At 39.9% G+C, this 22,935-nt stretch overlaps 2 protein-coding genes across 4 annotated transcripts in view; one reads left to right on the forward strand and one right to left on the reverse strand.

The window, feature by feature from the left end:
• Positions 1 to 9,801, reverse strand: part of AAGAB (alpha and gamma adaptin binding protein) — a 47,204-nt gene extending 37,403 nt beyond the window's left edge. For all 3 annotated transcript variants that reach the window (XM_004374688.2, XM_023729747.1, XM_023729748.1), the window contains exon 1: positions 9,691 to 9,801. In XM_004374688.2, the coding sequence (XP_004374745.1) occupies positions 9,691 to 9,763 (73 nt within the window). In that variant the 5' untranslated portion in view covers positions 9,764 to 9,801. The remainder of the gene's footprint in view (positions 1 to 9,690) is intronic.
• Positions 9,802 to 9,994: 193 nt separating this feature from the next.
• Positions 9,995 to 22,935, forward strand: part of IQCH (IQ motif containing H) — a 240,915-nt gene continuing 227,974 nt past the window's right edge. Inside the window, exons 1-3 of the mRNA XM_023729750.1 lie at positions 9,995 to 10,085; positions 17,136 to 17,258; positions 18,332 to 18,426. Of these exons, the coding sequence (XP_023585518.1) occupies positions 10,035 to 10,085; positions 17,136 to 17,258; positions 18,332 to 18,426 (269 nt within the window). The 5' untranslated portion in view covers positions 9,995 to 10,034. The remainder of the gene's footprint in view (positions 10,086 to 17,135; positions 17,259 to 18,331; positions 18,427 to 22,935) is intronic.

The raw sequence follows: 22,935 nt of genomic DNA on the forward strand, positions 1-22,935 counted from the left end.
AGTGTGCCTCTTAGCCCAGATAGACACAAGAGACTAAACGGGCAGCTTCTGCCCGGAGGTGAGATGCGAAGGCAGAGAGGGTTAGGAGCTGGTTGAATGGACATGGGGTGTTGGGGGTGGAAAGGAGGAGTGTGCTGTCACAATGAGGGGAGAGCGATTAGGGTCACAGAATAGTGTGTGTATAAATTTTTGTGTGGGAGACTAACTTGAAATGTAAACTTCATTTAAACCACAACAATAAAAAAAAAAAGCAGAAAAAAAATTTTTTTTTCCATTGTTAAGGCACGTACTGAGACGAAGAGAAAGCAGTTAGGAAAATTATAGGCAGCAAATTCTGACGTCAGTTGAAGAGGAAAGTAGCCATTATGAAAGAAAAGCATTGAGCAAAACGTGATTTGCAAAAAACTACAAACCCAGAGTGTTCATCAGCTGGCAAGGAAAGGCAAAGAGAGACCTTTAAAAACCGCGTCCATATAGTTGCAACCAGTTACAATTTCATAGTTACAGTTTGATGAGAATGTCATACAGGTGGGTTGTACTCTGTCAAATACTTTGTAGCAGTTATTAACTATCAGATTACTCCCCAAGAACTAAGAATAGATCATAATGCTGTAATGTAAAGGGCCTTTGTAGGTTGCATGGCATTTAAAGGTTAAAACAGTGCAATGTTATCGTTGGGACTTTACAGACAAATGTCGTGAAATTCGTATCTGTGATTCCCTGAGTAATCATAACCCCACCTCCTGGTGCAACTACTTGTTTCAGTCTATATGACAGATCAATCACTGCAAAAGTATTAAGTTGCCCAGGAAAGAATAACTGGATTGAGTTAAAGCAACATACCATTGCTTTAACAATGACTCTGGTTTGCTTACGACACTTAATCACCTTTCCCGCAGACACCCCTTCTCTCTGGTCACACTTTAAATTCACTTTTCCACATGCTCTTGGGCTTTTTATATCAGAGCAGAAAACTTTTAAAAGTTGAAGCAGCGGAAATCTATCCCAGTCCTCCTCCTTTTCCTCAAGTCTACTTTCTCCCAATAGCCATCTGGAACTGGTCACCACAGCTTACACTGAAAATAACTGGGGGAGAGAGCGGGGAGAGGCATAGTTTCTGCCTGCCCTTAGAAAACCTCACAAGGCAGTGAGAGACAAACATGTACACACAAGAACATAAAGATGCTGGGAGGAAGGAGAGAGAGTATACGGAAAAATGCCTTATGAGGACCAAGGGGAACCATCAACCGCTAAATTCTATGAGCTCAATGCAAAGGCCATTATATCAATCCCAGTGGCACAGCTGATGGCCAATTCCTATCCATATTTTGGGGGTAAGGAATGTCTCTGAATTTTATTATTATTACTTATTTACTCAAAATCACAATTCTAAATACATATTGAAAGCATGGCTCTCTATTGGGAGGCGATTTTATCCTCCAGATTTGTCAACATCTGGAGACATTTTTAGTTGTCACAAGTGGGGGGGGGTGCTACGGCATCTAGTGGATAGAGGAAAAGGACACTGCTAAACACCCTACAATACACAGGACAGTCCTACACAGCAAAGAATTATCTTGCCCAAAATGTCAACAGTACCGAGAAACTCTGATCTAACGTAAAGGAACCTGGTGAAACTGACTTAGCTGTATTCATGAAACAAAACAAAAGTTCTAGAATGCACACTCTGATAAAATCTATCTCAGGTTCTTCTTTGATTATTTTGACTGCAAAAACCATTTGGCAATTAATCTCGGATGCTTTAAAAATAATCGATGAATGAATGGTAGTTTTCTGGAAGAAACAATGCATAAACCTTAGCAGGACAATCATGAGATGAAAATAATTTTTTATATTCAAATGGTAATTTTTCATAAACAAATCAACATCTGAATAATAAAATCTCACAAGTAATATCAATATCTTCTCAGGATGACATTACCTGCAGCAGCTGCTAATTTATTCTGGAAAAAAGGCAAACAAGTCTAAGATGAATTTTCAAAAAAAAGAATAAGTTTAATGAAGAACATATATTCTGTAACCCCTGTTTTCAAGTACTGACAATAAGGCTGGCCCATTGGAAAGTGTCATAAAGCTAACAGATCCAGTACCCCAGAATCCAAAAAATCCTTCAAGAGGGTAAAATCACCATTGGACAACACACAGTCAAAAGATCATGGAAAAAGAAAAATATTGATAAATTGGAGTTCATCAAAATTAAAAACTTTTACACTTCAAAAGATGCCATCATGAAAGTTGAAAGACAAGCCACAGAATGGCAAAAATATTTGCAAATCATATATCCGATAAGAGACTTGTATCCATAATATATAAAGAACTCTTACACTTCAATAACAAGGCAAATAACCCAACTTAAAAATGGGGAAGATTTGAATAGACATTTTGAGTCGGAATTGACTGGATGGCAATGGGTTTGGTGGTGTTTTTTTTTCCCACCAAAGTAGGTATATGGTCAATGCACATGAAAATATTCTCAATGTCATTACGAAAATGCAAATCAAAACCACAATGAAATACTACTTCACGCCGTTAGCTGCCCGTGAGTTGGCCCCTGGCTAAAGTAAAAAAAAAATTAAAAAAAAAAAAAAAAAACAGACAATAGTAAGTGCCGTTGAAGATGTACAGAAATTGGAAACTTCATACACTGCTGGTGAAAATGAAAAATGGTGTAGCCACTTAGGAAAACAGTCTGGCAGTTTCTTAATATATTAAACAGAAACTTACCATATGACCCAGCAAATCCACTGTTAGGTACCTACCCAAGAGAAATGAAAATATATGTTCACACAAAAACTTGTATAAGAATGTTCATAGCACTATTTATAACAGTCAAAAAGTGGAAACATCTCAAATGTCCATCAACTAATGAATGGATAAATAAAACGTGTTTTATCTATATAACGGAATACAAAGTATATGCCAAAACATGGATGAAACCTCAAAAACATTATGTTAAGTGAAAGGAGCCAGATACAAAAGACCACCTGTTATATGATTCTATGTATATGAAAGGTCCAAAAAGGCAAGTGTATGGAGACAGAAAGTAGATTAGGAGTTGCCTAGAGCTGGGAGTGGGAATGGGAAGTGAATGCAAATGGACACAAGGTTTCCCTTTGGGGGGATGGAAATGTTCAAAAATGATACTGCGGTAATGACTGCACAACTCCATAAATACACTAAAAATCACTTAATTGTACACTCAAAACAGGTGAATTTTATAGTGTGTAAATTATGTCTCGATAAAGCTGTTAAAAAAAGTCATGGAAGCTAGATGATTCCCTCATTTTGTTGATGAGATAGGTGACTGAGGCACAAATCATGGTGATCCTGTGCGTGCAGAGTAGAACTACACTCCACAGGGTTTTTCAAAGTGGAGATCTTTTAGAAATGGATTGCCAGGCCTTTCTTCTGAGGTGCCTCTGGGTGGGTTCGAACTACCAACTCTTCAGTTAGTAGTCGAGCACTTAACCCATTGCCCTACCCAGGGACTCCGACTTAGAACAATAGGTGGCACATATTAACATACCTGGTAAATATTTGTGGAGTAAAGTTAACTAGAGAGAGGACAGAACTCAGTGCTAAACCCAAAATTTTTTTCCTCACAAAAATCCTGAACAACCCTGGTGGAATTCGGATAGAAATGGCAACTCTCCTCTGTCAGCGTAACAGTGCAAGCTCTGTTTATTGCCAAATGATCATATTTTCCTGCTCTGAGCATACTGACTTTGATCCAAACACGACAATACTTCTCCCCACCTTTGTGTAGAACCAGCCTTCAGGTCTGTGTGGAAAATTAAATCCCAAATAAATTATTGGTTACTGTACCGAAAACATCACAAAGGCTTTTTAAGAGTTACACAACTGTCCTCATCTGTCTAAACCTACGTCAGTCTAACTTCCTGGATAAGTAATTATCAGAGATGTGTTTGTGGTATCTTATGTGCTCTGGCTCCAACATAAATACAATATTGTGTCCAGATTATAATTCTTGCCAGACCAATTTAAAACAATTTTCATACTTTAACCTTTTTAAGAAATGGTTTTATACTAGATTTCATTATTTATTGAGCACCATTACTTGCTGAGGAACTACACAGGACGAAATGTGGCAAGATGTGTAAACCAAATGACCACTAAGTACTTTCAAGATGTTTTTACCTTTTGCTACACAAAAACAAGTTAGACGGCCCAGAAATAAAGGTCTGCATCTGGACCTGCTTAGAGTCTTCCAGAATGATACAATACTCTCTGTACTGTAAATGGTTTTGTGCAATATGCGCTGATGCATAATAATTGCCCAATTGGTATTTCTCCTCCCACTCTGCATCTCCCCAAAAGAATGCCATTTATTGGGAAGACAAATATCTTGTAATTATTTCACTTGTCAATAACGTTAAAAGATTAGTCTCAAATTTTACACAAAAAGTCAAATTCTCTACTCCACAAGTAAGGACACAAATTGGGCACCATTAGAGGCAATTTTATTTATTATTTATGGCAGTTCATCTATTAAGGCTCCAACTATCACGGAAGAAAAAGTGCAAGCATATTTTGAGAGCTCTAAAAGTTCTCATTTTAGCAGTCAAATCTTCTACTGTAATTTCTCCTCTCCCTATACCTCCCGTTACTCTGAATACATACAGTTCTGATTGCCAGGTAGTTTCCCATAATTCACATATACAGAAGAACTCGAACTGAATCTTGGCTCTCCGACTTTTATGAGCTAAAAAACCTTGTAAAATCACAACTTGTCTGAGCTTTAATTTCTCTCTCTCTCTCTCACACACACACACACACACACACACACACACACACACACACACACACACGCCCTGGAACATAACATAGACTTTGTAAATCCCCTTAGGTTTACAGAAATATATGAACTTTTATTTAAGCTTTCTCTCCACATTAGGTTGATGACTCAACATTCCTTTTTCAATGAACATAAAATCTTAGGTCCCCTTTAAATGTTAATTGAAAACTTAAAAAGATATTACATATCTTAGCTAAACAGAAATCAAAGTTAGCTTCCCACCCCTACTATCAGCTGAAATCACTGCTTTAGTCTGACCATCTACTGAATCACTCTGTGACGACAACTGCAGGCCCACGTGGTAAATCTTGCTAGCCCAATCTTTCACCCTTTGAAGAAAATAAAGACTTGGAAATACACAATCCAATCAAAGGCAGAGTCCTCCTACCACAACAAAATAAGCAACTTTGCTTCAGCAAAAATTATTACTTATGCCCACAGTAAATAAACTAAAGGCTCCACTCAGAATACCTCAAGCAGCTACAGAAAAATGCAAATTAGAAGACCAAGCTCTTATCCCTATTCTGTTGCTAACGTATGTTGGCTAAGCTGTATTACAGCCCTACCTTTAAAGTGGGGGCAGCGGTGGTTCAATGGTAGAGTTCTTGCCTTCCATGTGGGAGACCTGGGTTCGATTCCCAGCCAATTCACCTCAGGCACAGCTATCACTCATCTATCAGTGGAGGCTTGCGTTTTGCTGTGATGCTAAATAGGTTTCAGCGCAGCTTCCAGACTGGGAAGAAAGGCCTGGTGATCTGCTTCTGAAAAATCGGCCAGTGAAACCACTACAGATCACAACGGTCCAATCCCGTTGTGCATGGGGTTGCTATGCATCTGGGGCCGACTCAACAGCAGCTAACAAGAGCAGCAGCAACCTTTGAAATAAAAATGTTCTCTTACTAAAATACTTTAAACTCCCTTTCTAAGAGCCTGATAGATCTAAGAACAAAGCCCCCAGTCTTGCAAAAGAAAGTGTTTTTCCCAAAGAAACAGGGGCATAAATAATGGTTGGCTTTGCCTGTGTAATTCCCCAAAGCCTACTTTAAACATCCAAAACCAAACCCATGCCGTCAAGTAGATTCTGACTCATAGTGACCCTGTAGGGCACTGCAAAACTGCCCCATAGGGTTTCCAAGGCTGTACATCTTTACGGAAGCAGACTGCCACATCTTTCTCCTTCAGAGCTGCTAGTGAGTTCGAACCGCTGACCTTTCAGTTAGCGGCCAAGCACCTTCACCACTGCACCCCCAGGGTTCCTTAAGCATATTTTACCCATCATAAAATTGAGCTATCTAGTTCCACAGTTTTAGAAACCTGATCACCAGAGGATTGCTTCTATGGGTAAATGCATCTGAATTTCAAACACAAAAAGGCAAATTCTCCACTCCACAAGTGACGTGTCTACTGCAATTTTAAATTGAGGCTTGATTCTTCAATTTTCAAAAAATAAACCCTGAAAAAAAATTAATAATGCCACATCATGTGAAGACGCATTATGGATTCAACACAAAATTAAGTAATTAACATTATACCACAGAATTATAGATCTAGAGGGGATGTTAGAGATGATCTGGAACAACATTTTGTTTTTACCATCTGAGGTATTTTTTTTCTTCGCTTCTTGAAGAGTTAAAATGTTGGAAGTTAAAAATCAATAGGAGGGACTAATATATACTGTCTCTACTTTGAGTTCATTCACTTGAGAAAATAACAATCCAGACACTGCCGACTATCAAGCATGTATAATGATCTTTTTAAAGCTAAGTCTTCTAAGCAGAGCTTTCCTCTCCCCTCCATTCAAAATTAAGATATTAACCATTCTGAAATGGAAATGTGAGCATATTTCAAAACCTCCTTTTAGGAGTTAATCTTCTCTATCATTTTCTTACACCAATGCCACCATCTTAAAGTTCTGATTGCTAAGGGATCCCAAATACATTTCATTCACATACATACAAATCCTGAAAATGAACATTAGCACCAGTGCTTACTAGCTGAGCACTTTGGCAAGTCATCTAGTATTTCCAAGCTACAATTTTGTCATCTGTAATATGGAAATAACCTACCTTCATAGAGATTAAAAAAACAAACCAAACCCATTGCCACTGAGTCAATTCCGACTGGTAGCAACCCTATAGGATAGAGCAGAACTGCCCCATAGTGTTTCCAAGGAGCAGCTGGTGGATTCGAACTGCTGATCTTTTGGTTAGCAGCCGAGCTCTTAACCACTGCGCCACCAGGGCTCCCTTCATAGGGATACAAGGACCAAATTAAATGATGTAAAAACACGTTTGGGAAGAGTAAAAAAAAAGATATACATATAAATGCTTGCTATGATTATAACATCTTCAAATACCCACATTTCACTAAAACAACAAATTTTGCTCCCAATGTTTAGAAGTTGAAACTGAATGGCTTATAGTTGCTGAGTTGGCATTATATACTTTAAACAAGTCTCCAGGAACTTTTCCATCTAAAGTTCCTTCTAGGGAAGCAGAGCAAGATGTTAAAAATTTAGGTATCTACATTTTACCACCTTCACAAGTAGAGCATATACCTATTTTCACGACATCCTTCTTGAGGGCAGGAATAGTATCTTAGCCATCACTGTAGTTACAGTAACTGGCAAAGAGACTAGCTCTGTGCTTAATAAATATTTGTCAGAATACACTTTTCCAGAATAAAAGTAAAAAGTTAAAATCATATGAAAGAGTTCCAGCCCTGGCGTACACAGACTTACTCTCACGTCACAGATAGCCTTGTAAATTCCTCAAGCTCCTGAGCCTTCATTGCCCTTTAAAAGCCTACACTGTAAATCAATAATGTCCCTTTTATCTGATGGCAGATATCCACCCAGAATACTGTAAATAAAGCCTTTGAGTAGCAAAAAGAAATAAAAAATTTTGCTCCTTAAAGCACATGATATATGCAGCACCATGGCCATCAGAATATTTGGCAAATATTTCTGAGGCGGGCCGAAAAGACTTTCCTATTTCAGTGATGAGACTTCAAAGGGATATAAGTCTTTTGGAAATTTAAAGATACCAAGAATCTGAAGAATCTTGACCAAACTCCGGAAAGTACGATAGATGTAATTTGTGATGGAAATTAATTTTATGAAGTGAAAAAGTCAGGATAAAAATTATATATGAAATGTAACTCAAATTATTTAAAAACAAGTATGCATTAGAAAAAAGACTGGAAGGAAATGCACTGAAATGTTAGCAGTATTTGTGTTTGGGTGATAAGACTATGAGTGACATTTTCTCTTCTCCATATGCTAAATTGTACGTAATGCGAATGCACTACTTTTACAATGAAACATTAAGTTAAAAAAAACACAGGACGGAGCACTTCTAAGAGGTATGGAAATTGTGTAATTTGAGCAGTTAGTTACCATTTAGTAAGTGCTATAATTAAATTTTTACCCTAGCAAGGAACATTCTAAGTGATCACAAATGATAACTAAGTCATAGGAATATCTGTGCTGGAGGGACATCTGCCTAATTCTGACATTTGGCAGGTGCAAAAAAAAAAAAAAAAATTTTAATTGTAGGATGCCTTATACAGCTTACAAAATGCCTTCACAAATGTCACATCACCTCTCCTTCAAATAACCCTGCCAGATAAGTTCATTTTAAGGTTTAGAAAACTGAGGGTCAGCAAGATAATATGCTTTAATAATAATGCTGTTGTTGTTAGGTGCCATCGAGCCCCCAGGTACAACAGGGTCAGACTGCTATGATTCTTAGGGTTTTCATTGGCTGATTTTTAAAAGTAGATTGCCAAGCCTTTCTTCCTAGTCTGCCAAGCCTTTCTTCCTAGTCTGTCTTAGTCTGGAAGCTCTGCTGAAACCTATTCAGCATCACAGTAACTTGTAAGCCTCCACGATAGATGGGTGGTGGCTGCACTAGAGGTGCACTGGCAGGAAACTGAACCCAGGTCTAAGTTAAACACAGCAATCTTGTGAATGATGGATTAATTGTGCCCATTTTATACATGAGAAAATTTAAGGGCAGAGATTAAACGACCTATCCACAATCATACAGCTAAGAGTCACTGCTGACTCCAAGCCATGGATGTAAAAAAGGTGTCTTGAGTTATAGTCAACTTCACGGAGCCCTTTAGCAGCAAAGTTGACCCTATGCTCCATCCTGTGCTCTCTCTAATAGTATGGTCTCCTCACTTAGGATTTCAGGGTTACTTAATTTGACAGCCAGTATGATGGTCCAGAGGCAAACGGACTGGGCTCAGTAACAGCCCAAAACTAATGCTGGTGGAGAACCTCTGCTTCAGAAGGCAAAGCAGTGAATAACCACAAAGAAAGGGTACAAGAACAAGTCTTACCTGTATCAAGGGTTAGCCTAGTAATTGAGCACACACAAAAGCAAAAGGAAACTCTCTACCTCAGGAGAAAGGGCAGCAGTAAAAATCACAACTGTATCAATAAATCCTGCACCTTACACTCGTGTAACTCAATACGGTTTCCAGAGCACCTTTTCGGGTCTTTATCTCACTGGATCCTAGCAATACCCGGTGGGGTGGGGTGGGGTGGGGTGGGCTAGGCTGGGCAGAGATCAGTCCCACTTTACAGAAGAAGCTGCAAGTAACACAGTAGTGAACCAGGCGGGTAGAAAAGCAAAGAGTGTAAGAGTTACAGGGCAGATGCCTGGAGGAGTGGGTAAGGACCTCGACCGAGTCTGAGAAGAAGAACCTGGAGAGCCTCAGGCCACTGCCGACTGGAAGAAGAGCCCAGGACCCCAGGCGGGGACAAGGTCCAGGTAGAGGCCCTGGTCCTGTCACCCACCGAGGCTCGGGGGGTTGGACGTCCGCCCAGCCGCCTCGCTACTCACGTTGGACCAGACGGTCCCCGGTGAAGGTGGAGGAGCAGCTGGCGACCAGCGCACAGGGCACGCCCGCAGCCATGGCTGCGTTCTCGAGCCGGTTCCGTCTAGGAGCCGCTTCCGCCTTGGGCTGTACCACAGCCGCCGCCCCGCGGGGGAGACATTCAAGGAAGAGTGCGATCTCGGAACGGACCGGCTCTCCCGACTCCTTCCTCTCCCCCCTCTTCCGCTCCCGCTGTAGAATAGGCCGTGCCGCGCGTAGTGTTGCCATGGGGACACACGCTCCTGATCGAAGGTTTCCTCATCTGGAGATGGCGCTTCCCGGGGAGAGGTTACCCTCTCCGGCCCTGACCATGGCACAGGAGGCTGAAAAGTACGACCCCATTGGATCCATCTTAATCCAGGTGGGAAACGGGCCTCTCCCGACCCCTCCCAGCTGAGACACTTCAGAGCGAGGCCCAGCAGCGCAGCTTTGCTCGCGCTCACCCACTTGGGGCGCCGCCCCCGCGATGGCCTCCAACACTCAAGGGGCTCACCCCCTCAGAGAACTCTCAAATATGCCTCACCCGTACCTCGTCCAGAAGCCCGATACCACCCCTCACCCCCGTGCCATACTCTGGAGGTTGCGCTCCACAAGCTATGCGCCTGGTAAAACCCCAAGGCCGTACACTGGGGATCGCCTCACCCGGAAATTTTACTTCGGAAAAATCCATCTTGCACTGAGGCGCCATTTAAAAATACTATGTTCTGAAAAATTTGAAGCCGTGACGTCAGATCTCAGAATTTTCTGAAGTGGTTAAGGCATTTTATTTGTTTGTTTGTTTTTCACATTTACATATCACAGCTCTAAAAATGTCTCCACACAAATAACAACTTTTAACTCTTAGATTTAGCTCCGTTTGACTAATCCTTGAAGTGATTTGCCTATGGTTACTCTATCAGGATTCTCAGATCCTCAACGGGTCTATTTGTTCTTTCAGCCAGGATTTTGGTGTCTTACCTCCCATATGGGAGAAACTTTCCTAAATTCTCTTTTTCCTAAGCACAACCCCGAGACTCAACCATTTCGTAGACTTCCTGATTGTGAATCATGCCCAAATTGTCTTACCTCACTCTTACCGTCTTCTCTTTCACCCATCATCCCCGACAAACCCGGGGCCCATTTTTACAGACCCCAAACAATTGAAACACTAATGGAGACTCCTGTCCAGAAACAGCCAGATCTTCCCCATGAAGTATACTTCATGGGACTACAGAAACCATTAAGTTTTTCTTTAGTTTCCTCTATTTCTCCAGGCCTGGAACATCTCTAAAAAAGAGACAAGAATCTGAGGAGAATCTTCCAGAGCCTCCTGGAGACCAATTTCACAACTTCCCTTGAGATAACTCTTATTTCCCAGGGCAGCTCCCCTTGTGGCTTGGTATTATGTACAAGAGTGTTTTAGCTGAAAAGCCAGAGCCTTTTCACTTCAGAATGGAATCCAGAGGGAGCTGTTTGGTCAGCCCAGGATACATTACAGTAATCAATGTCTGTTGACACTGAATTGTACAATGCAACAGAAGCGGTGAGAATAGTCACATCCATGCTGATCTGTGCCCCCACTTACATAAAAGGGTTACTCAGGACATGCAACATGGAAGCCTGTGTAGAGAAAGAGAGCCTACATGTTAGCCTGACTAATTGAGGCTGATCTCTGCATACAATGTAGAATTCTCTCTGGTAATATGTAGAATGTGTATAACTAGAAAATTTGGAAGACTTTTCCCTACCTTTCCAAAGAGTCCTGAGTTTTTGTGAGCATGCAGCACCCCTCTCAGAAAGGGCAGATTTCACCTCTTCTTGGGCTGTGATTGCTTTCCTTCAAGCAGACTGCCAATAAGCAGTAGTAAGTCTAGCGGAAGGCGCACTGGGTTGGGAGTCAGAATATTAAGGTCTGTTCCCTGGCTCTGGTATTTCCCCCAGGTCGGTAACTTTGGGCTAGTCAGTTCAGCTCTGTGGGCCTCAATTTCCTTTTCTGTAGGATACATAGCTTGGATTAGACTCATTTCTGATTCTAAATTGACCCAATTTCCACACAGCTGTAAAATGGACACTTTTACTTTTAACCTAGGCAGTCAAATTGTTTCTGGCAATTGTATACATACAAGTTGCTGTATGCCATTGAGTCCATTCCGACTCATAGCGACCCTATATGACAGAGTAGAACTGCCCATTGGGTTTCCTAGGCTGTAATCTTTGTGGGAGCAGACTGCCAAATCTTTTCTCCTGTGGAGCCACTGGGTGGGTTTGAACCACCGACTTTTGGTTAGCAGCCAAGCACTTAACTCTTGTCCCACCAGCGCTCTTTATGTATACAAGTAATTGACAGTAAATCAGAAGTAGTTTAAATCTCCACGTGCTTCACCCTAATATGGTTTATTAGGTCTGTGTCTCAGTTAAGCAACTCTTTAGCCCAGTGGGTCTCCAGATGTGGTTCCAGCACCAGCATCATCAGCGCCACCTAGAAACTTGTGAGAAATGCAGATTCTCGGGCCCAACCCTAGACCTATTGAATCAGAAGCTCTGGGGGTAGGACCCAATAATCTGTTTGGAGATGCCCTTCAGGTAATTCTGATGCACACTCAAGTTTGGGAACTACTACTTTAGATGGTATTATAAAATATAAACTGTAATATAATTTCAAAGAAAAATTGCAGTAAAGCTAACAAAGTACTTACCGTGGTTTGAATTATGTCCCCCAAAAAATGTGTATCAATTTGGCTAGGCCATGATTCCTGGTACTGTGTGATTTTCCTGTATGTTGTAAACCTGCCTCTATGATGTTAATGAGGGAGGATGGGTGGCAGTTGAGTTAGTAAGGCAGGACCTGATCTACAAGACTGGATTGTGTCCTGAGGCAGTCTCTTGAAATATAAAAGACAGAAGTGAGCAGTGAGACAGGGGGACCTCATACCATCAAGAAAGCAGTGCCGGGAGCAGACCGCGTCCTTTGGACTGGGGTCCCTGCGCCGAGAAGCTCCTAGTCTGGGGGAACACTGGTGAGAAGGCCAAGAGAGAGAGAGAAAGCCTTCCCCTGGAGCTGACACCCTGAATTTGGACTTTTAGCCTACTTTACTGCAAGGAAATAAACTTCTCTTTGTTAAAACCATCCACTTGTGGTATTTCTGTTGTAGCAGCACTAGATGACTAAGACACCATGTATCATGCACTGTCCTACGTGCTGTAAATACTGTATTTTAACTCGTTGAACCCTTACAACAATGCTATCAGCTATGTGCTATTATTATCATTCCCATGTTATGGTAAGGGAACTGACCAGAGATGTTAAGCTACTTGTTCAAGGTAACACAGCTAATAAATGGTGGAGATTGACCCCAGGCAGAAGGCTCCACTACGCTACCTTGCCCTTCATGAGTAATATGGGTAGCCCCATATGCATAAAAAATACAAGCATTCTTCTCAAACCTTTTAAATCCATCATTCTTGGTATATAAAGTCTTCCCTTGACCCTTTTCACTACTCTAGATTGTGACAGCCTGCCTCTTCCACTGAATTTTCACCAACCTTTCACTTTGCTAAGAAGCCCTGTTGGCGCAGTGGTTAAAGCCATCGACTGCTAACTGATAGGTCAGCAGTTGGAAACCACTAGCAGCTCCACAGGAGAAAGATGTGGCAGTCTCCATCTGTAGAGATTGACAGCCTTGGAAACCCTATGTGGTCGCCATGAGTCGGAATCAACTTGACGGTGGTGTGTTTGGTTTGGGTTTAACTTTGTATATGTTTTTGTTGGGGCCATCAAGTAGATCCGACTAATAGTGACCCTGTATGACAGAGTAGAAAAGCCTCATAGAATTTCCAAGGCTGGTGAATTCAAACCGCCAACCTTTTGGGTAGCAGCCAACCGCTTAACCATTGTGACACCAGGGCTCCTTAACTTTGTATATAAAATGCTTATTAATATAATACATCTTTATTCTGAGAGATAGCATAATGGTTAAGCATGAAGGCTCTGGAGTCAAACTGCCTGGATTTGAATAGTTCCGCCAATTAACCAGCTGTGTTACCTTGCATGGGTTACTTAACCTCTTTAAACCTCAGATTCCCTCATGTATTAAATGGAGATAATAATATTAACTTCCTCATAGGAGTCTTGTAAGGATTAAAACATAGGGTGGTGCATAAAGTATAACATGCATAAATATTAAACACATAAATGTTAGTTATTATTAGATCTGATCTCTTGCCGTTTTGTATTTAGTTTTGTTTATGTACATTTCTGTGTCTTTTTAAGTTTAGACTGCTTTTTACTCTAAGTCCCTAGAAGATGAGGAAGAATTTATTTTAACCTGTCTTTTTAACCAGAATTACTCCATTCTTGATTGGAACTCTATTTATGGATGTTACTATTTGGCAAACAAGGTATGCCTTGTTTCCCTGTTAGTTACAAGCTGGATTTTGGGTATGCCATTATCCCTAGCACAGGATTGGGCCCATAGACATTAGATGACTGGATAATGATCTGCTCATTATTTCAGTCTCCAATAATTTCTGTTCTGTTAAAAAATGAATGGAACTGGACTAACATCTACCATTATTTAGAAAACCCTTTTTTTATTGATGGTGCATATTGATAGTAAAAGCAATACTTTAAGAAAATGTCTAAAATACCAAAGAGAAAATCTCTAAATACAAATAGTGTACAAATAAGAAACTCTTTGTGTGACTTATTTTGAAAACATATTCCTTATATGTTTGGATTTCTGGGATAGTTCTGATGGTGAATATTCTGTTCCACTGTCAGATCATGTATCAAAGTACTACATGTTTTCATTTATAATTCAGGAACTATGATTGCCATTTCTACATAGAGTTCTACTAGGCAGCATTTTGTTAACTACTTAATTTTTTATCACTTTCAAGTCTCTCGAGCCTGTAATTCAGGCTTTTTATAATTTTATCTAGATCTTTCCTCAACTAACCAGAATAGTGAGGTTTTTCTATAGTGATAATAAAAAACAAACAAACCTACTGCTGTCGATTCTGACTCATAGCAACCCTATAGGACAGAGTAGAACTGCCCCATAGGGTTTCCAGGAGTGCCTGGTGGATTCGAACTGCTGACCTTTTGGTTAGCAGCCGAACTCTTAATCACTACGCCACCAGGGTTTCTATAATAATCATCACTATAAATAAAATAGTAGCCAGCATTTCTTGAGAGTTGGGCACTGTGCTGAGAGCTTCAGCAACCTGTCCCCAAATTGTCTAAGTGATAATCTTCTTCAAAGTAGGAAGTGTATGGAAAATAACGTGTTTGATGATCACAGAGAGGATAGGTGACATGCAAATTTCAACATGGTAGATTGTATCTATTTGAAGAAAGAACAGATTTAGAATTTAACAATGTCTTTTTCCTACCCAAGTCTGGTGAAACATTTCCTACAGTACTTGCCGCTATTGCAATTATACAGACAGATGGGTGGCTATTAAGAGGGGATAAGGAAATATCCGGCAAGTAAAGTAAAAAGCTTTTCAGAAAGATTAAGGGAGCAATTCAATTCAATGAACATTTTACCAAGTACCAGTTATATAGAAGGAGCATCACTGGGTTTTACAATTTAGTAGAGGAGAAATAGCATTTTGGGGTGCCCTCCTATGAGGCTGGCACTGTGCAAAACACTTTACATACCTTAACTCATTTTATTCACACCACCATTCTGAGCGGTAGCTATTAATTATCCCTATTTTAGTAACAAAGGAAACAGGATTCCAGTTCGTGTCTGTCTGGCTCCAAAGCCTATATTTATTCATTTTCTCACGTATTACCTCATTTTCATTCAACAATTCTAAGAGGTAGGGTCATTTTTTTTTTCCTTGATAAGGAAACTAGAGGCTCAGAACATTTGGATGGCATACATGGAGATCATGTGACTAGTAAGTTGTAAACGTAGAAATTATCTTCAGCTGCCTTTTTTTGAGTTCTTCGTATGTACCAGGCCTATCATATATTGTCTCAAAACTCTGTAAAGAAGTATTATTGTCCACACAAGACAAATGAAGAAACCAAACCTTTGGTTCCCTGATGAGTATTCCAGGGCAGTTTTCACTCCGCTAACAGCTGACAGGCGTAATTACAGAATGACACACAGAGCTACAAATACTAGGGAAGGGAAATTCAGTACATTCAGAGGAGGAACCAAAAGTATATGGGCCTCCAAGTGGTGCTTACCCTGGAACTGCCTCTTTGTACCTTCCAAATGTCTTTAGACGATACTTGGTAAATCTGTTTGCAGCAGTAATTTGGACAAAACAATTGAAAGAAGTACATCTTCATCCTTAGTGCCTACAAGGAGGCAGTACGGTGTATTCAGATTTCAATCTGTGAGCCCTCAAGGCTTTACGTGACAATTAGTACAGAGTACAAATGACCAGCTGTGTCTGCCAGTCTGTGATGCCCATCAGTGAAAAGATGCATATTCTGATCTTTTGAATACTTGGCTCTGTGGGGCAACATTCGAGAGTAATCAATAACATAGGCCAGGTCGATGTGTGAGTCCAGTTATACTAATAGAGAAAAGGTAACCATTTCAAAATGCCTTTAGCAACCCAGTCTGCAGATTGTTATTGGTATGACTATTGCTGAAACAGGTGTTGGGTTCATAAATTTGCAAAACAAAATGTTTTTCTCGTGGCAGCAGCCCATACAATAATTGGTGCCATCTGTATTTATCTGTTGAGGTTTGGTTTCTAATATGAATGCAAAGAATCTTGTGCTGTCCAATTTCATAGTGCCCATTTTATTCTGAGGGTGCTTGACATTGGAGAGAAGATGTTCATCATTTCCAAGGAAAATACTAATTGAAGGAAAATGTTAAAGTAATAACATATGTTGGTTTTTCTTCGTGGATCATTGTCATTTCTAACTACACAAAACAAAAATAAGACCACTGCACCTAGAACACTAATTCTTCACAAGAGTAAGTGGGCAAGATCCAGGTAGCGTAGAAGACCAACGGGTCCCATTGACATATATACTCTTTTGAAAAGCGCTACTTCCACTAGATCTTCTCTTTGCTGGAAGTTTTCTGTTTTCTTACCTCTTGACCAATTTTTAGAGATTGGAATCCAGCACAGACTTCTCACCTCTGGCTCAACCGCTTTACCACTTGAGAAAGCAGCAGCCATTTGAGTTGCAGTTTTATCTTGGATTTACTTCTAACGGGGGAAAGAAAAAGAGAAAATTCTATGGCAGCTTAGTTTTCAAAATTCTGAGAGACAGAATGGAACATTATAAATTAAGAATGCCTTAGAACAATAAAGGTAGTCCTTTTCAATGAATGTCATAAAACCAACTTTATTGTCTAGTAGTTCAAGTACATTGCAAACCTTTTAAATAAATGTTGTCAGTGGGCTATATATGCATTCTTTCAATATTTTATGTTTTTTATGACTACAGGTCCATAAAGATCTTTATCAGTTAAAGAATAAATTAACACAATTCCCACCTGAGGGAGAAGGAAAGACTCCAGACATTCAGAATCTTGAAACAGCGATTGAAAGGACGGAAATGGGGTTAAGAGTAAGTAGAACGTTAGATATGAAATAAAATTCTGGAAGAAGACAAAGTTTCCTCTAAAAGAAAAGAATTGTGGTTCTCATAGGACCTTTGTAATTCTGTAACAGAGGTAGACTTGGGGTGGTCATCAGCATTTTCATTCTGTCCCTTTATTAATGTAATGATGATTATTAACTGATTGAGTGATCTATACTTCATCCTGTCCCACAAAGAATTTAAGGACATGTTGATTATGTAAAATTATTGTAATGACAATCCCTAAAATGTGATTTTAAAAATATAAGAATTGACTTTTCCCTAGTAGCTTAAATATTTCAAAATTGTTTATTTTTATAATATTGTAATCATGTAGGTAAAAGACAGCAATTCTGGAACAGAGAAATAAAGTAGATAGGGACTTTGTCATGATGAATCTAAAGGCTGTTGGAGAATCCAGTTCTAAGACCTGGATAATAATTTTATTAAATAAGAATGCATTAGATAATGGGGTCCGTCTTCCAAAGAAGGTCCATCTCCACCTACTAGGCCTTTTATTGTCAGTGTCTTTGCTCTTGCTTCAGAATTTCAGTCTACCATGTTATCGGCTTCATCTCTGAGGCTGTGAGAAATGCAGGGTATTTTGTGTCCTATATTACCTAATGGTGAGAGGGCTGGACCCAGCTGGAGTCTTTGGATTAGCCATTTTAAAGACTCTGTTACCTAAAGGCCAAATTCTTTACTCTGATGTTGCATGAAGTCTCTGTAAGAGAAAGACATTACTCCATGTCCGTATTGCCTAGTAAATTTACCTGGCTAAGCAATTTACTGACTATTGTGCGTACACAGTTTCATTTGTGAAGAGTGCTACAGGTCACCCAAGCTTTGAGTCGCAGTTGTTTATTATGCGTTTTTGGGATAGTTAAAGTAATTTGGCCTGCAGATGCCTAATGATACCTTAGGCATGTAATAAACACATAGCATGTTGTGTCTTTTGGCTTAATTACACGATTCAAAGTGTTAACCTAATGAGATGAAGTAAATTAGCTGAGTATCTTAAGTCCACTATAATGGTCTAAACTTTGACTTTTCTGTAACAGATTCACATTGAGAAGTATTTAAGTGTTGTAAACCAACATGTGTTAACGACTCCTGTTACTGATGAGAACTTATATTCTCCTGAGGCTTCCAAATGGTAAGTAAAATAGCCATTTTATAGCCCAAAGGAAATACTATAAAAAAAATTTTTTTTTCTTCACTCAGGTGAGATGACTGTAAAGGCAAAATTTTCTTAGCTTTGTTCACATCTGCTCTACTAATTTCAGTGGAAGTTTTGCATAAGAAGTTAATGGCAGAATCTGGACTTTAATGAAGTATATTCTGGGTTGCTTCTAGCAAGTTCTAATGCTTTACACTATGACAGTTTTTTTCAGGGTCCTAGATTTGAAGCTGCTTTTTTTTTTTCCTCAAAGGAAAGATTTTAATGTGTATCAGTTTATACAGTTCAGATCCAACCAAAAAAAAAACCACCAAACTCACTGCCATCAAATCGTTCTGACTCATAGTGACCCCGTAGGGTTTCCAAGGCTGTAAATCTTAATGGAAGCAGACTGCCACGTCTTTCTCCTACAGAGCCACTAGTGGTTTCGAACCGCCCACATTTTGGTTAGCAGCCCATCGCTTTAGTTTTTAGAATGTCATATGTACTTTATTGTAAAGATGATTTTGGCATCCAGTGTAAACAAAATAAAACATAAAAATAATAAAACTTGCTTGAAATATTCTTCATGTAATACAGTAAAACTTGCTAAAGCTGGAACCTGTGTAAGGCAGAAACACGTCAGAGAAGGAAAATTATAAAGTATTTTCCACAAAAACAAGCGATATAAAAGTGGTAAGACTGCATGCTGTCAAAGGTGGAAATCGTGGGAGACCTGGAGAAACAAGGCGGTGCCATCAAATTCCAGCTCTCACAGGTTTCACTGTATGTCCTAATGGATGATTTATTAAAATCAGAATTAAGTTAGAAAGAAATGACCTTGCCTCACCTTGTACCTTCTAACATAGAGGCCTCATGAATTTGAGTGAATATAGAAAAAGCTCATACACTAAGCTTAAAAAGCCTGTTATCCTTATTTGTGATTATGTATATATCCCAGTGAAAGTGAATAGCATCCGACAGTGAAGCCAAGTTTCAGAATTAGTACACAAGATGTGTGTAAGTTTTTGATTGGGAAACCAATTTGCTCTGTAAACTTTCACCTAAACCACAATAAAATGTTCAAAAAGAAAGAGTACGCAAGGAATCATGGAAAACTACATTCTTGGTAGTAGGGAGCAGAGCCTTGGGCATATGTCATGCCTGTCTCCCTTCCCCCTACATGAAGATAGTGCCACAGACATCCATCATCCCTTGGCAGAGGCAATGATTCCCTGGGCTCCCCTATCCTCCCTGGGCTTCTCTGCAGACGTAAACCTCTGTCTCTCAGGCTACTCTCTACTCATCACAGTTCCAGTCCCACTGCCTAGAAGGCATTTGTATTAGTTATCTATTGCTGTGTAACAAATTGCCCAAAACTTAGAGCAGCAAAAATTTATTGTCTCACAGTCTCTGTGGGTCAGGAATCCAGGCACAGTTTAGCTAAGTGTCTCTAGTTCAAGTCTCTTACAAGGCACCAATCTAAGTGTTGGCTGGAGCAGTCTCATCTAAAAGTTCAGCTGGGGGAAGGGGAGCCTATTCACATGGTACTGGCAAGCCTTAGTTTCTCACTATGTGGGTCTCTCTTGTTATTGTTGTTAGGTGCCGTCAAGTTGATTCTGACTCATAGTGACCCTAATACACAACAGAATGAAACACTGCCCAGTCCTACTCTGTCCTCCTAATTGTTGCTATGCTTGAGCCCGTTGTTGCAGCGAGTGTGTCAATCCATCTCGCTGAGGGTCTTCCTCTTTTTCGATGACCTTCTACTTTACCAAGCATGATGTCCTTCTCCAGGGACTGATCCCTCCTGATAACATATCCAAGGTATGTGAGACATAGTCTCACCATCCTTGCTTCTAAGGAGCATTCTGGTTGTGCTTCTTCCAAGATAGATTTGTTCGTTCTTTTGGCATTCCATTGTATATTCAATATTCTTCACCAACACCACAATTCAAAGGTGTCAGTTCTTTGGTCTTACTTATTCATTTGTCCAGCTTTCGCATGCATATGAGGTGATTGAAAATACCATGACTTGGGTCAGGCACACCTTAGTCCTCAAGGTGAAATCTTTGCTTTTCAACACTATAAAGAGGTCTTTTGCAGCCGATTTTCCCAGTGCAATTCGTCTTTTGATTTCTTGACTGCTGCTTCCATGGGCGCTGATTGTGGATCCAAGTAAAATGAAATCCTTGACAACCTCAGTCTTTTCTCTGCTTATCATGATGTTACTTATTGGTCCAGTTGTGAGGATTTTTGTTTTCTTTATGTTGTGGTGTTATCCATACTGAAGGCTGTGGTCTTTGATCTTCATCAGTAAGTGCTTCAAGTCCTCTTCACTTTCAGCAAGCAACGTTGTGTCAACTGCATAACACAAATTGTTAATGAGTTTTCCTCCAATCCTGATGCTGCATTCTTCTTCATATAGTCCAGCTTCTCAGATTATTTGCTCAGCATACAGATTGAATAGGTGTGGTGAAAGGCTACAGCCCTGACTCACACCTTTCCTGACTTTAAACCAGGCAGTATCCCCTTGTTCTGTTCGAACGACTGCCTCTTGATCCATGTACAGATTCCTCATGAGCACAATTAAGTGTTCTGGAGTTCCCATTCTTCGAAATGTTATCCATAATCTGTTATGGTCCACACAGTCGAATGCCTTAGCATAGTCAATAAAACACAGGTAAACATCTTTCTGGTATTCTCTGCTTTCAGCCAGGATCCATCTGACATCAGCAGTGATATCGCTGGTTCCGCATCCTCTTCTAAATCCGACTTGAATTTCTGGCAGTTCCCTGTTAATATACTGCTGCAGCCGCTTTTGAATGATCTTCAGCAAAATTTTGCTTGCATGCGATATTAATGATATTGTTCAATAATTTGCACATTCAGTTGGATCACCTTTCTTGGGAATAGCATAAATATGGATCCCTTCCAGTCAGTTGGCCAGGTAGCTATCTTCCAGATTTCTTGGCATAGACAAGTGCACACATCCAGTGCTGCATCCATTTGTTGAAACATCTCAATTGGTATTCCGTTAATTCCCAGAGCTTTGTTTTTTGTCAGTGACTTCAGTGGAGCTTGGACTTCTTCCTTCTGTACCATCGGTTCCTGATCATATGTTACCTCCTGAAATGGTTGAACGTCGACCAATTCTTTTTGGTATAGTGACTCTGTGTATTCCTTCCATCTTCTTTGGATGCTTCCTGCGTCATTTAATATTTTCCCCCATAGAATCCTTCAGTATTGCAACTCGAGGCTTAAATTTTTTCTTCAGTCCTTTAAGCTTGAGAAATACTGAGTGTATTCTTCCCTTTTGGTTTTCTATCTCCAGGTCTTTGCACACATCATTATAATACTTTACCAGACCTTCGTTTGCTGATGTGGCATGACTCAAAATGAGAAGAAATAACTGCAAACATTGGTTAATTATCAGAACCTGGAATTACAAAGTATAAATCTGGGAAAATTGGAAGTTGTCAAAAATGAAATGGAACACTTGAAGATCCATCTCCTAGGCGTTAGTGAGCTGAAATGGACTGGTATTTGCCGTTTGAATTGGACAATCATATGGCATACTATGCTGGGAATGACAAATTGAAGAGGAATTCATTGTCAGAAAGAACATTTCAAGATCTATCCTGAAGTACAATGCTGTCAGCGATAGGATAACATTCATATGCCTACAAAGAAGACCAGTTAATATGCCTATTATTCAAATTTACTCACTAATCACTAATGCCAAAGATGAAGGAATTGAAAATTTTTAACAACTTCTGCAGTCTGAAATTAAACAAACATAAAATCAAGATGCATTGATAATTACTGATGATTGGAATATGAAAGTTGGAAACAAAGGAGGATCAGTAGTTGGAAAATATGGCCTTGGTGATAGAAACGACACAGGAGATCACATGATAGAATTTTGCAACACTAACGACCTATTCATTATAAATACGTTTTTCAACAACATAAAAGGTGACTACACACATAGACCTTGCCACATGGAATACATAGGAATCAAATCAACTACATCCGTGGAACGAGACAATGGAGACGCTCAATATCATCAGTCAGAACAAGGCCAGGGGCCGGCTGCAGAAGGGACCATCAATTGCTCATATGCAATTCAAGTTGAAGCTAAGGAAAATTAAACAAGTCCATGAGAGCCAAGTATGACCTTGAGTATATCCCACCTGAATTTAGAGACCATCTCAAGAACAGATTTGACACATTGAACACTAATGACTGAAGACCAGACAAGTTGTAGGATAACGTCAAGGACATCATACATGAAGAAAGCAAAAGGTCATTAAAAAGATGGAAAAGAAAGAAAAGACCAAAATGGATGTCAGAGAGACCCCGAAACTTGCTCTAGAACATCGAGTAGCTAGAACAAAAGGAAGAAATGATGAAGTAAAAGAGCTGAACAGAAGATTTCAAAGGGCAGCTTGAGAAAACAAAGTGAAGTTTTATAATGAAATGTGCAAAGATCTGGAGTTAGAA

This window comes from Trichechus manatus, unplaced genomic scaffold (genome assembly GCF_000243295.1).
Source record: "Trichechus manatus latirostris isolate Lorelei unplaced genomic scaffold, TriManLat1.0 scaffold00030, whole genome shotgun sequence".
Taxonomy (NCBI): domain Eukaryota; kingdom Metazoa; phylum Chordata; class Mammalia; order Sirenia; family Trichechidae; genus Trichechus; species Trichechus manatus.